We start from the raw sequence: 14,477 nt of genomic DNA, 5'->3' as shown, positions 1-14,477 counted from the left end.
TTATTGTTATTGTATAACTTTTTTTTTACTTAGTATTCTATCGGACAACATGTTGCAGGAGCAAATTTGAAATATGTTGAAGAATCAGTATCAATACCAGTATCTGTGATACCACTCTTTATTTTTACTTAGTATCATATACATTTTATCGTTTCAACTTTTATTTTATTTTTTTATCCTTTACTTTGAAATAAGAAAGGAGCTAATTCCAATATGTTCCAGTAACGGTATCAATATCAATATCTGCGTTATTGTTTTCATTTTCACTTTGTATCGTATACGTTTTTTATATTAGTATAACACAACAGTTTAAAAGAGCTAATTTAAAGAACACACCCTGTGATGCAGCAGTATAAATATCTGTGATACAAAATATGCATTATTATAATCCAGAATACTGTTATCGATATCACACACCAACTTCACTTTTACTCGGTATTAGTACAGAAATTAGTGGTGTATTTGATTATCCGTTTTCCATGATTTCATTGGGTAAAAAAGTTTCACTGCAAAGGCAAATGAAAAAAATTTTCCACTTTTTTCACGTAATTTTATGACACAATTGATGCCGTTACTTGCACACTGTTTTTCAAAGCCTCCAAACCGCTGTTCTCAATTTTTTGGGGATGGTTTTGCCCATATAAGTTAACGCTTGGCTGACACTAAGCTCCCACCATTAAACTCACATTCTTTCTGTTTTTATGGTGGAAAATGAAAATGTCGTCACACTAAGTATTTCATGAACTATATCCATGTAGTGTATGAAGTATGAATCCCGCTAAGCATTTGGGAAGGTTGCAGAATGCGCATTGGGATGCTCCCGCGACACCGCTTGCATTAAATTTTAAAAAACCCGCAGGAAAATTTGCTCAGCGCGCCGCGCCCCCCCCCCCCCCCCCCCCCCGCCCATTTCTGCACAGCTCGCAGTACTTTTTGATGGGGGACATTCAACCCCAAAAACACTTTTGGTCCATACCTGTTTGCATAAGACGCGCGTGCCCCTAAAAAAATGTAAATTGTTGCTCTCTCATGAAAAACAAGAAGTGTTAATCTTACGACCAATCAATCTCCTTATTATGAATATTATGATCATGCGCTTCTCTTACAGTCAGTAATGGAACCTTGCTCTAGCACTGTCCCGCCCATAGCAGCCTCTGATTGGTTAGCCGTGCAAGAGCCAGAACCAATCAGTAGTGAAAGCCATATATGGCCATATAACAGTCACACCTTGACCTTTGAACCCTTGTGCGGCCTTTTGTCCGATCCTTTGATCTTTACATCAAAGGAATTTACACATCAAAGGGAAAGCATTGAAAGAAGACAGTAGGGAGCTGAAATTTCACCCAGGTGGTGGCAACATGTCAAAGTTCAACATGGCACAGCCACATAGTTGTTACACTACCAGAAGTGTTTTATCCCTTAATTAAAATAATCTGACAATGGAACAACCCAAAAATGGACAAAACACTGCACATGGGGGTAACTCCCCCCATTAACTTTTAACCATTATATTAAGTGTATTAAGTTTCTAAAAAAAAGAAAATAACTATATTTGAGGTAAAAATATTATGTAACTACAAGGAACCCTTGTGCGGCCTTTTGTCCGATCCTTTGATCTTTACATCAAAGGAATTTACACATGAAAGGGAAAGCATTGAAAGAAGACAGTAGGGAGCTGAAATTTCACCCAGATGGTGACAACATGGCAAAGTTCAACATGGCACAGCCACTCAGTTATCACACTACCAGAAGTGTGTTATCCCTTAGATAAAATACTGTGACAATGGACAACCCAAAAATGGACAAAATACTGCACATGGGGGGAATTATCACACTTTTTTAAAGAGGTAAACTGTATAGAGTTGATTCTTTTGTCTTTGTCCACCAAATTGCATACAAAAATCCGTCCCTGCCATCCCCGTCCAAGTCGGACGCTTCACTCCCGGGCTCCTCGATCCTCGGCATGAGTCTTCTTTGATCCGACAGCCGACGGGGCCCGTCTCTCGCGGCAACGATTCGAGGAGGATAAACGTGTTGATGGTGGCAGACGCTGCTGGAATTCCGTCCCGATGTGTCAAATTGGTTGTCGCCTCCTTGCTCTGTACTTGGCCGTGATTTTAACGCCTCCTCGGGCCTCCCGTGACCCGTGCGCCGTCCTTTCCTCAAATCCCGATCGCTTCATTTATTATACGTCTTCCGTCTCACCAATTACACGGGATCCTGCATTTGCATCGTGTTGGATAATATCGCAATCTGGAATAGCTTTATGTGTACAGTATGACACGGGGGTTACGTCTTTTTTCAAAGACATTTCACATCAAAGGGAAAGCGTTGAAAGAGGACATTAGGGAGCTGAAATTTTACCCAGATTGTGACATGTCATATTTCAACATGACATGACCACTTATCACACTAAGGGGATTGTGACATCACTGTGCGGAATTAAAATGTTTCAGACAGATACCAATGAATACTCAACTCTATATGTCGCCAATGTACTGATACCACGAGTACTTTTGATACACAATGGGTTTTTTTTTTACAAAATTCCTTTAAATGCAAGATCAATGTATTTTCAATAGAATAATACGAATAAAAATTTCATTGTGAGGATAAGCAGATATAGAAAAAGGATGCATGGATGGATGACACATAGTATAAGAATTTTTCTAATGCCATATGAAATATCTAGTTTCTGATTATATGACGGCTCCAAGAGTGTTAACCTGTACTGATATTGACTGCCAGGGTGACTTGGACTAACTTGAAATCAAACCAGGGATAGGCTCGATACTGATACTTGATATCGGTACTCACCCATCCTCAATTTTCACCATTCAATTTAGTAGGGTAGCTATCAAATATCGATGTCAGATATTGGTCCAATATAAGCCATACAAACAATAGATCATTATTATTATTTATGTTATCGGATATCGGTCCGAGTCCGGAATCACGCTCCTGCCTTCTAGCCAATAAACGGGTCCTATTTTCTCATACGTACTCTTGCTGACTATTATTCTTTATTCGAATACTATCACTTCTAACATTACTGTACCTATTAAAAGAAGAAAAACAAAGTATGATTCCGGCTGATATCGTTATCGTATCGGACAGCACACCCGGCAGCACTATCGCGATTGTGTCGGATGTGAAAAAGTTGCATGGCGACACCCCTGCAATTGAAGCGAAAAGTTCCATTTTGAGATGCCCGTTTAAATGTTTGCATTCCCAGGCCGTCAACAAAAATAGCAAACTCCGGCATTTCCATCTCCTTTAGAGGAGCGTCCATATCCAAGCTGTCAGCGTTGTAATGAGTCCACCGGAGTTTTAATGAGAGTGCAGCCCAAGCAGAAAGGGTTTCACTCCAGAGTTTGTCCATTTGAGCCGGGATCAGCCGGCAAGCTAAAGTGCTGGATTCACATGATACCCAGATGCTTTGGTCGCGTGTGAAGCCCCTGCGGTGCACGTGTGTGTGTGTGTGTGGCTGTGTGTGTGTGTGTGTAGTATCAAAAGCAATACGAAGAAGACAGGCAAGCCATGCGCATGGCGCAACACAGGGAAAAAGCGGGAATGAGTGTGTGTGTGTGTGATGGCAAAAGTAATCTGTACTTAACAGGGAAGTCAAGTTAAAACTTTTATTTTGGAATAATGTGTCACATGCAGCTTCACTAGGTATTATTATTATTGTTGTGTTTGTGATAAATTCATTAAAAAGCTAAATCTAACTGTTGCTATCCATCTGGGGGCGCAGCTATTTTGCCACCCGCTGTCGATTACAAATGACATCACACTTGTTCAGGGCGAAGACAACAACCAATCACGGCTCAGCTTGCAAAGGTCACATGATCAAACTCATGAGTGCGCTGTGATTGGTGGTTGCCTGAGCCCTGAAGAATTGTTGTCATTTTCAAAACGGCGGAATTAAGAAGTAAAATGCATTCCTGGCACTTGCTGTCCACTGAAAATGACATCACAGTTTGGCAAACGTCACATGATCAAACACAGAAACCACGTGAACTATGATTGGTTGGTATCTGAGGCTTGAGCAACTGTGATGTCACAAAATACATCCCTGGTATTGGACGGAAGGAAGGAAATAATCGAGCGTTGAATGAATGATGAAAATCATGTTTAGTTGTGAGCGGCCCCGAAGAAACCATTCAAACCTAGATACTTAACTCATTCAATGCCAGGGACGTATTTTCGCGTTTTTTTTTTTTTTTTTGAACATTCAATCCCAGATACTTAATTATCTGGGATTGAGTGTCTGGACACTTTAAAAAAACGTGAAAACACGTCCCCGGCAATGAATGAGTTCATCTCAGTGTCATGCTTAGAATATCGGGGATGCATAGAACTTTTTACGATAAAGAAAACTTTTGGGTTGACTTTCCTTTTATGTCCGATCACAATGAAATACCATACCAGGCATTGCGATAAAATATGAATAACAGGAATTACGGTGCCGTTTTTCGCATAATGACGACGCGGGGCAGGAAATTCCCATCCGTTTTCTCATTCGTCGTCAATGTAGGTTTTATTTTTAATTCCGGAGTAAACGACACACCGTCACTAATGATGTCTCCCCTCCCTCTGCGCCCCAGTCCGGCGTCTCCAGACATCATTAAAAGGCGAGGCTGTAGCCGCGGGCTTCCCGTGAAACCCTCCTTCAAACTGTACACTTTATCCATAATTCAGCCCCCCTCTCCCGCCTGAATTATTCACGCAAATAGCGGGGCAAATAATGGAGTTCACAGAATCTTACTTACACATCAAACTATTTAAATGTTGATTTGAATTTTTGAGGCGCTCTGATGCGGTTGCAGGAGAGTGATTCGGGGGGGTGCTAAGTAAGTGGGGAGCACTTTTTCCCAGATCATATTGAGGTAAATGAATAAATTAAATTTATATTTATGCCCCTGTAACATTCAGCAGAGATCTTTAATGCAAGCGATCAATATTCCAATCCGAAGATGTCCAAACATTTCACGTTACCTTCTGATAGAAATACAAATAAAATTCTGGAATATTTAAACATATTAAATACATAAAATATAATAGTTACATTAATAATACATTAACTTACAAAATTCAATTAAATGGAAAACATGAATTAAAATAAAAGTAGCTAAAAGTAAGCTCAACTAAATCTACAACACAATGTTTTCAAATTAAGTTAGAGGATTAAAAAAAAAAAACATCCAAAACGTTGTTTTTAATAAATTGAAGGCCATTTAAACCAACACAAAAAAACACACATTATGTATCAGTCTACATCAAAAGTCCCAGATATTAGCACTCCTTTGCAAGCAGTCCAATCCATACTCCACTCCTGGTCTTCTAATAAATGGGTCATCATTTATTATACGCATTGTTGCTAGCTACTGTTCTTTGTTTATTTAGCGTCTTTTGATTAAATCTCTTCTAATGTTTCATAATAAAAAAAAAAGGAGCACATCTCATTCCTGCTGATATCATATCAAATTGATATGGATATCAGACAATACTCTAGGCTAAAATATCATTATTGTATCTGAAGTGAAAAGTTGCGTTGGGTCACGCCATTCTTTCTCACTGAACCCTTTTGTTACCGTTTTGAAGGTGCTTCACACTTCATTAGCCTAATAGCACATTTAGCCAAAATAACAACACAACAAATTCAACAAAAATCGAGTCTTTATATATCATGAAGGCGATCGCGCAATCGGGCTAACGACTTGCGGCTAACGCTCCACATCGATGCTGAAATGCTAAATAAAAGCGTTAGTTCCAGCCTTGAACGCGGATGCTAGCGGCGCCACTTCCTGCATGCTCACGCGAGGCCTCCCCTCGTGTTTAAGAGGTACGCGAGGCTAAATGTAGCCGTAGCCCTGACTTGATACCGTATCAGCAAAAGGCTGAATTAACACGCGTTGCTTACTTACCATATCGTGAATCATTTACTCCCCTTGGAGTGCGGGAAGGCCATGCAAGTTTTATGGCGGGAAAAAGAATCAGAATTCCCGGGATAGCGGCGCACGGGTGGCTCATGCATAAGTCAAGCGTGCGCGCTACATGCTAGCACTATAACCTTGCTGAGGGGTTTGGCTGGCGGCTTATGAGAGTGCAGCACTCAGGAGAATCTGCGGCACTAACACGGTGCTGCAGAAAGGGCTGGAAGTGCAGCCCTGACTGGGGCTCTCCTTGCCCGCTTCTGGGGGACATTACAGTACCTTCACTTACTCAGTTCCATTTCATTTCAGGTACCGTCTGGACTCTGTTTTTTTTTTCATTTGTAAGTTTAAAAGGCTGGTATGAAATGAATGAAGCAATAAAGTAAATGAATACTTAAAAGTTAAGTAACTAAAGTAATTGATTACTTTAGGCAATCAAGTACGTTCAGGTATCAATTATGTACTTCAGTGCTAAAGTAATAAATGACTAACTCCAAAGTAATTGATAACTTCAGTACTACTCACTTGAGAACTTACAGTAATGTATTTCATTACTTTAGTACTTGATTACGTATATTACTTGAGTAAAATGATTACTTAAGCAATCAATTACTTTAGTATTTAGTGCAAGCCATTTTTAGACCATCCTTTGCTTCTCAATTATATTTTTCCTACCCCCCAAAAGAGAAAATCTTTGCAGCCCCCGCCAAAAAAAAACCTCAACGCTAAAGATAAGATTTCTAGCTATAAAAAAATGCATTAAATATTGCAAGAAAAAAGCTGAATAAATCAACTTTCAATAACTGTTAATTATTTTTTTAGTGATTATACAATAACAGCTTAGTCTAAAACAGAAAAAAATAAATAATAAGTGCATCAAAGTGCCTGAAACTATAAAAATAGATGAGCACTCTTATTGTATTACATTTACACTACACATGACAAAAACAAAGCTTTTTCCTTGGGGTCATCTGCGCCCCCCCCAACTCAATTTACATGTAAGTAACACAAAAACTTTTTTATTCTGAGGTCCCCTCTTTAGGGATTGATATTGCCTTTTAATCAATGGTATTAAATGGATAAATTTGCCAATTTTCCTGTAGGGGAACGTCCAAAGTTCAAATTTGCCCTTTCTGCCAGAAGTGGGACAAACACACACATACACACACGGGCACACACAACCCCCTTCAAAGACACACATAAACACCCCTGAGCAGCCAGCGGGGAGTCATCCTGCTCCCACTCGCTGCAGTGCGGCCGAGCCAAGCGCCCGCACACAACTCACTCCTAATTACCCACCTACCCCTAATTATCCAATCATAAAGCCATTAGCGGCCTCGCACCATATTAACGTGGCCCCGCCCACACACGCTGGCGAACACCAGTGCCAGCCCAATTGCGCAAACGCCTCTCCCGACACACACAAATAAGCGCTTTGCCTTGGCACTAATAGAGGTAACGTTGAAATAAAAGGCCAGTCGTCCATAATTGGAGATATCGTAGAACTCCGCCAAGGCTTCAGCTTATTTATTCTTGTTGCTAAGTGAAACCGGACTCAGGGTTGATCTTTATTCATATTTCGGTGAGAATGAAACCCGGAAAGTCCAAATTTCCCTAAAATGGCCAAGAAGTCCAAATTTCCGTAAAATGGCCAAGATGGGAGACTTCCATTTTTTTTAGCTATGAAGTTTTTCTAAACTTTGGTATGTGGGTTTTATGATAGATATGCATACCAAATTTCATGTTATACAAAGCTGGATACAGTGATGAATTTTCTTCGTATGTTGATGAGTAAATGACCCTAGAAAGTCAAATGATTGTAAAATGGCCGCTTCAAACCAAAATGGTAGACTTCCTGTCTTTTCAGCCACGTTTTTTTTTTTTTTTTAGACTTTCCTTAATGCTTTTTATGATGGATATGCCTACCAAATTTCATGCTATAATGTCTCGGAATGAGTTTTCTTATTATGTAGGTGAGAAAGTTACCCCATAAAAGTTCGAATAACTGTAAAATATAAAAAGTTAAAGTAAAAAAGTAAAAAAGCCATAAAAGGTAAAAAGACTGGTTTGTAAGAACTTATTTTTTTCATGGGTTTTATAATAAAAATGCATATCTAATTTCATGTTGTTATGAGAAACTGGCTTCAGGATTCAATTTTCTAACATTTCGGTGCGAAATTTACCCCGGCAAAATCAAAATGCCTGAGAAAATGATGCTTTGAAACAAAATGGCAGACTTCCTTTTCCGCCACAGGTTTTTAAGTCTTTTTTTTTTTTTACTGGGTTTTATGATACGCCTATCAAATTTCAAGTCGTTAATGCAAATCAGGCTTCCTGGACTAAATGTTCCCAAAATTCCGGTATGAAATTTTGTCTTCGAAAGACTTCTTGTAATGATCAAAACAAACTTTTTTTTTGGATCTCCTACCAAATTTCAAATTGCTAAGAACAATTGACTTCCAACAAGCGGCATTTCTAGATTTACCACAAAATTCTGCAAAAGAAAACATTCCAGATCACGAAGCCTTCCCGCAAACTTACCAAAAAGTCCACGGATAGAATGTGAGTTGAAAAGTGAACCCGGCCTCATGGTTTATTGAGTCGCGCCGCATCCTGGCGGCAGCTTGTGCAATCCGGGACTCCAGATTGTTGCGTCCTTTATTCATACCCGTCATGGCACCGGCGGCTTATTGAAGGGAGCGGGGCGGATGGAGAACACAGGTGCACAGATGTTAGCACAGCTGCGAGCGAGCCCGAGATGCTAACGCTAGACGAGCGAGACGGCGGGGAGGCGCGCCAAGGAAGCAGCCTGCATTAGGATTTTTTTTTTTTTTTTGCATTATTATCCACGTAATTATTTATTTGTGTGAGAGTGGATAGGCACCTTTTTGATCCAATTGAAGACATTTTTTTTTCATTACTTACAATGACCTGGAGAGGCCGATATGGATTCATGATGATACTAATTTTTCAAGCAATACGTTCTTCGGGAGTCAGCAAGTGGAACAAAGCCAAAATTTTCTTCTTTCACGAGTCTAAGTCAACCTTTTGATTCTGATATCACATATGTGGGATATGAACTAACCAGCAAAAATCTACCCGATTGTATTCGGGGGTGGAAACTGAACCGAACAATAATCATAGTTGCTTAGGTAATGACCAATCAGGGCTCAGTTTGCGATGCTGAGTTTGGTCATGTGATGGTTGCAAGCTGAGCAATGATTGGTTGTTACCGAAGTAGCCTTTAGCAGCTGTGATAACGTTTTTGGTTCACAGGCGTTACCTGGGGCAAAAAAAAAAAAAAGGTGGATTTTGTTCATTCATATTCCACAAATGCAAAATTAATATGAGTGCCGTGATTATACAAGTGGGACTGCATAGAACATATTTTACATGAAACTTTAAGACTGGCTTTCCCTTTTACCCTAATGCAGTATTTTGTCCTATCTTGATCTTTACATCAAAGGGAAAACATTGAAAGAAGGCAGTGGGGAGCTGAAATTTCACCCAGATGGTGAAAACTTGTCAAATTTCAACTTAGTTATCACACTATCAGGAGTGTGTTCTCCCTTAGCTAAAATACTGTGACAACGGGCAACCCAAAAATGGACAAAATACTGCATATGGGGTAAATAAAAAAACATCAATTATCACACTTTTTTAAAGAGGTAAACTCAGTTATCACATGATCATAATTGTGCCATCCCTTGGCTAAAATGTTGCAAGATCATTCTTGCAGTATTTGCGGAAGAAAATTGCCAGAGAATTATGAAAATACAGCGAAAAGATAAAAATGTAAATTTATGACTTTTTAAAGGAACTTCCAAAAAAAAAAAAAAGCACCTTCCCATAAAATGTGACTTTATACTATCATCCAGTACTTTTCCTCTTTTTTTTAATTACATTTTTATATTGGGAATCTAAAAGGAATTAATGCAAATGTAAGTCTTTTAAAACTTTAAAAAAAAAGTGTGAGCAATATAATACAATCATATTTTAAGTCTATTTTAATGTGGTGAGTAATACTTTGTATTTTATGGAGCAAACTAAAAACCTAGCTTAGACAATAAACGAATAAAAAAATGAACAAAATTGGACAGGAATGTGGTATTTCAAACACTTGAAGATTGACGAATGTGTGTGTGTATTTTTGTGAGAAAATCAAGGCTAGTATTGTATAAAATCAACTGACATGATGAAAGCGCTTAATAGAGCAAGTGACGTAAACTTGGCAACACAATGTACATCTGAGGAAAAAAAAATCCATTGATTTGTTCAGATTCAAGAAGATAATGAAGCCTACAGGTGTCACGTCGCGTCCTGACAATGGAGGACCTTGCGCCGCCGCGTGTTTTTTTAACGCGTGGCGCAGCTGTTCGCCGTCAAACGTGTGCGCAATCCCATAAACGTGGCTTTTGTTTTAAGACTGATGCCATTGTTTTGTGGTCCTGCTTTTTGTTTGTTCGCTTGCACTTATTTTGCATAATATACAAACCATCAAGACCCCATAAAAACAAAACATAACAGCACGAAATTATGCTGCCAATGTCATCTGGAGTAGCGCATAATCAATATTGAACCAACGGCATGACGAATCATTGAAAAAATGTATTGGAACAAGTTTTGCACTTAATAATTAATAACACTGATTGGTTAAAGAAATATTTTAAAGGGATAGTCCAACTCTTCTAGCCCATCTCAGCAGTAAAAGATGCATTATGCCTAAATTTGATGACTAAATGATTTTTTTTATGTTTTGGAAAACATATATACATATATATATATATATATATATATATATATATATATATATATATATTATACATAATGCATTTATAAAAGGGTATCAATAAATAAATGTGTGCCTGATCAATAGCTTTAACACCTTATAAATCCAAATGTTCAATGTTAAAAAAAAAGGTCAACCTCATCTGCAGAAATGCACTAAACTGCTGCAGCGCCCCCTGTTGACAGAGTGCTTCAGTACACTTTCTTTGAAAATCATTGGGGGATGGTTTCAGGGTTTAAATAATAATTGACATGATTTAGTTTTTAATGACCTATTATTTCATAATCTTTTTACACACTGTAATAAAGTGAGAGTTAAAATTTGTTTTTTGGGGATTATGGTTTGGACTAGGTCCCTGGATTAGGTTAGTGTTTTTGTTTTTTTTTTCCCAATTAGTGTTAATTCATTTTAATTTGATTATCAGATGCAAATGACGATTTATTTTATATACAATATGTAACAATAAATAGGGTCATGAATGTGTGGTATATTATGCTACTGTTGACGCTTTTTTTTTTTTTTTTGTCCAGTCAGCATGCGACTCCCGCCTGCCCTCCTTCCTGGTTTTCCTGGGAGTCAGGTCATAATGCAACATGACGCAGGCGGTGGCAACACGTCCGTCCGTCCATCCCGGGCCGTTTAAGACCAATGAATATCATTTTTGCTCCCAGTTGGACGCCGCCGGTGCGCTCTCGCCGCCACAGCGTATCAGCGTTTGCGCCTGTCAACCGCCCTGCCCTACACCCCCACCCATCCACACACACACTTATATAGTGTTCATGGACACACGCACGCGCACAGAAAGAGACATCGAGGATATTGTCAGCCTCAAGAGAGCACTTTGTTGTTTTGGATGCTTCTGTCATCTTGAATCCACGTCACGCCATTCGCACAAATCCACCACAAGCAAAATAAGAAAACGCCTTTAAAAGGGATGCAAACCTCATTAAAGACAAAGCAGACAAAAGTGGGGGGGGGGGGGGGGTGCTGGGGGGGGGGGGGGGGTACTCATTTGCCTCATTAGGAGGATTACCTTCTCTTTGCTTGGAACGCCCCACAATGGTCCACTCTTGGGTTTGATGCGCAAATTTGACATCAAGCGGCATGTATCTACAAAAGAAATTCAAATTGAGCAGAATCTTTGTATTGGATGTGTGCTCGGGTGTCTCTAATGTTTTGACTTGCCCTAATGGGGTTCGCTTTGTTTTCTTTCTTTCTTTATAACTTGGCCGTCCTTTCTGGTGGGGCCTTGGGCACAGTTTGCCTTTTTTTTTTTTTATATTCTCGCTCTTGAAGAGGATTACACACACGTACGCTTTTATCAGTAGCCATTTTGTCTGTGCGAGCGTTGATTTGATGAGATAGAAGAGCGTGGCGCTATCTGAGATGCTTTGATATGCTGGATGGCGAGCCTCGCACTTCCTGTTATACCCCAAAGCATATCCCGTTGTCTTTGATACGCAAAAGACAGACATGTATCTCGAGAGCTTGTTGGTTGAAGATGTACAGTAGGAGACCAGGCGTCGATGTTCCGTTACATACGCCAAATATTGGACGCACTTGTGTATGGGACCCACCCTTGATTCTGGCTATGTTTTATGTTACCGTTATAAGAGACACGAACAGTTTGGGGACAATGTCAAAACGAAATTATTGCAAAACAGAATAAATCTCTAAATATTTACTTGTGTTTGTATTCATGAGTTATAAATTTGTTGCGGGTTAAATGTGTTTCAGATTTCCAACACAGTGTAAATTTGAGTGATCTCCAAGCAGTCGTTTTTCCTTTTCCTCGCAACGCACAGTCTGTAATTCACCAATTTTATGATTGTGTGTACAGTGTATGTCAAAAGACCACAATTAGTAAACGAGTCAAATGTAATCCCTTTCCGTGTTCTCTAACCGGAGACATCATCATTTTTACATGATCCTCTTCGATTTAGTAATATTTCCGTGAGTGAACAAAGATAGACTCTGACGTTGGTTCAGTCTGCTCGCTTCTTTTATTGAAAATACTGCAGTAATGACTTCAGCTAACACGAGCCGCTGTTAGCTAACAGCCAACTGATCTCCACGTACTCGCTCGTACCGTTATGGTAATTATTTTAAGAAAGAATATGGCCAATATAAAAATGCGTCAAAATTCGCCGAATAAAAAAATAAATTCTGAAATTGAAGTTAACGTTTGTAGGACGCACCCGTATTGCTCTCATCGAAAACATGTCTTAACTGGTCAAGTCTTTCAAAACAATCCAATAACTTTCAAAACAATCCAATAATAAAAAACTAAATAAAAGGAAAAAAGCTGAAACATTAATCAGGCATTTTGTTACGTCAACTCAACAAGCCTAAATTTAAGAATAGGTACAGTACATGCATTCCAAACGTGGCTTTCCCATTGGCCGATGTAAACGAGGCTGATTAAAGCTGCGGCGCACGAACCGGCGCGTTCTACGCCGTATGTTCCGCCGCTCCGATAGCCGTCGTTGCGAAGCCGTCCCGGCCGGCCGGGGGCGTCGCGCTACTTTCAAGATGAAAAAGGTCAGTTTTGTGATCTGTAGCGGCGTGCTAACGCACGGCGTGATTAGCTTCTATTAGCATGAGGCCTTCGTTAGCGCGGCGCTTGGCACCTCGCACATGTGCTCTTTGACCCCTCCTCGCAGGTGCCGTCATCGCTGCTAATCAGCCAGGTAATTAGGCTACTAAAGTGTCTATGTGCGTGTGAGTAAAGGAGAGGAGGGGGGCATTAGAGGCTTCATTAGCGCACCCCCATCCACTTATCCACCCCTTCAGTCAACCCTAGTTGATCTTTACAAGACCCCCCCCCCCACCCCTCCCTTTTCCCTTTCATTCTTTGCCTCTCATCTCCAGCAGCCTTACCTCTGACCCCCCCCCTTATACAGACTTATGACTGGGGTGCATTGTAGGGGTGCGCAGGGTTGGATCAAAGCCTCCGGGGCTGCCCGGAGAGGCAACAGAGGGGATTTAACCCTTTCATGTTTAGTGGTCATTACGGCGGTTGAAAAGCTGTTTTCTTTTAGATACAGGAGTTTTCATTTGAAAGTTGCAGAAAAGCTACTAGTTAGCTACGCAAGCTGTTTCCAGGCGTCACTGACTACAACGGAAAGCGATTCAGAATCAGTTTTCCTCAATAGGGACTGGTTTCTATTTCAAATTAGCGCATAAGTCAATAAGAACGGAGCATACACAATCGGCGATTTCATTGATTTATATTCATTTGTTCAGCGGTCGTACGATAAGAAATGTCGACGATTCGATTTGATTCAGATTTTTGGGCCTACATATCAATTCAGAATTGATTTTCAAATCAAAACAGTTTTTGATTGACAAAGATCCCTGCTTGATGATGTGCAAAGATCTACTTCAGTCTGCTTCGCAAGACAGAGTGATAAATGGATTTTTTTTTAAGATGTTAAGTTTGAAACGAAAGGAAATAAACTGTGGACCACAACTGCAACTCTATTTATTTTGAAAAACACAAAAAATGTCTTTGGCATTGAATGAGTGAATAAAATTTATATCTATAAATGTGTAATTATTTTATTTTATATTAAATTGTGAAAATATTCATGACTCTTCAATAAAGCAATCAATTTAACCAGTTTAATATATTTTAAAAAATGTAATCATTTTGAAATTTGTCGGAGACCCACGTCATCAAAGAGCTTATTATTTAATCACTAAATATGATTTTTTTTTGTTTGTTTGTTTTGTTTTGATTGGAAAAAAAT

The 14,477-nt window shown here is 39.5% G+C and overlaps 1 protein-coding gene across 1 annotated transcript in view; it reads right to left on the bottom strand.

Moving 5' to 3' along the window:
- LOC148419958 (uncharacterized) overlaps positions 1-14,477 on the bottom strand; it is a 71,765-nt gene that overhangs the window by 8,292 nt on the left and 48,996 nt on the right. Inside the window, exons 3-4 of the mRNA XM_088421016.1 lie at positions 11,759-11,835; positions 8,478-8,622 (exon numbers count right to left, since the gene is read on the bottom strand). Of these exons, the coding sequence (XP_088277142.1) occupies positions 8,478-8,622; positions 11,759-11,835 (222 nt within the window). The remainder of the gene's footprint in view (positions 1-8,477; positions 8,623-11,758; positions 11,836-14,477) is intronic.

Source organism: Hippichthys cyanospilos, chromosome 8, assembly GCF_059441005.1.
Source record: "Hippichthys cyanospilos isolate Australia breed blue-spotted pipefish chromosome 8, RoL_Hcya_1.0, whole genome shotgun sequence".
In the NCBI taxonomy this organism is placed as follows: Eukaryota; Metazoa; Chordata; class Actinopteri; order Syngnathiformes; family Syngnathidae; genus Hippichthys; species Hippichthys cyanospilos.
Note: the sequence above shows the minus strand (reverse complement) of the source record. Positions and strands in the feature narration are given on the sequence as shown.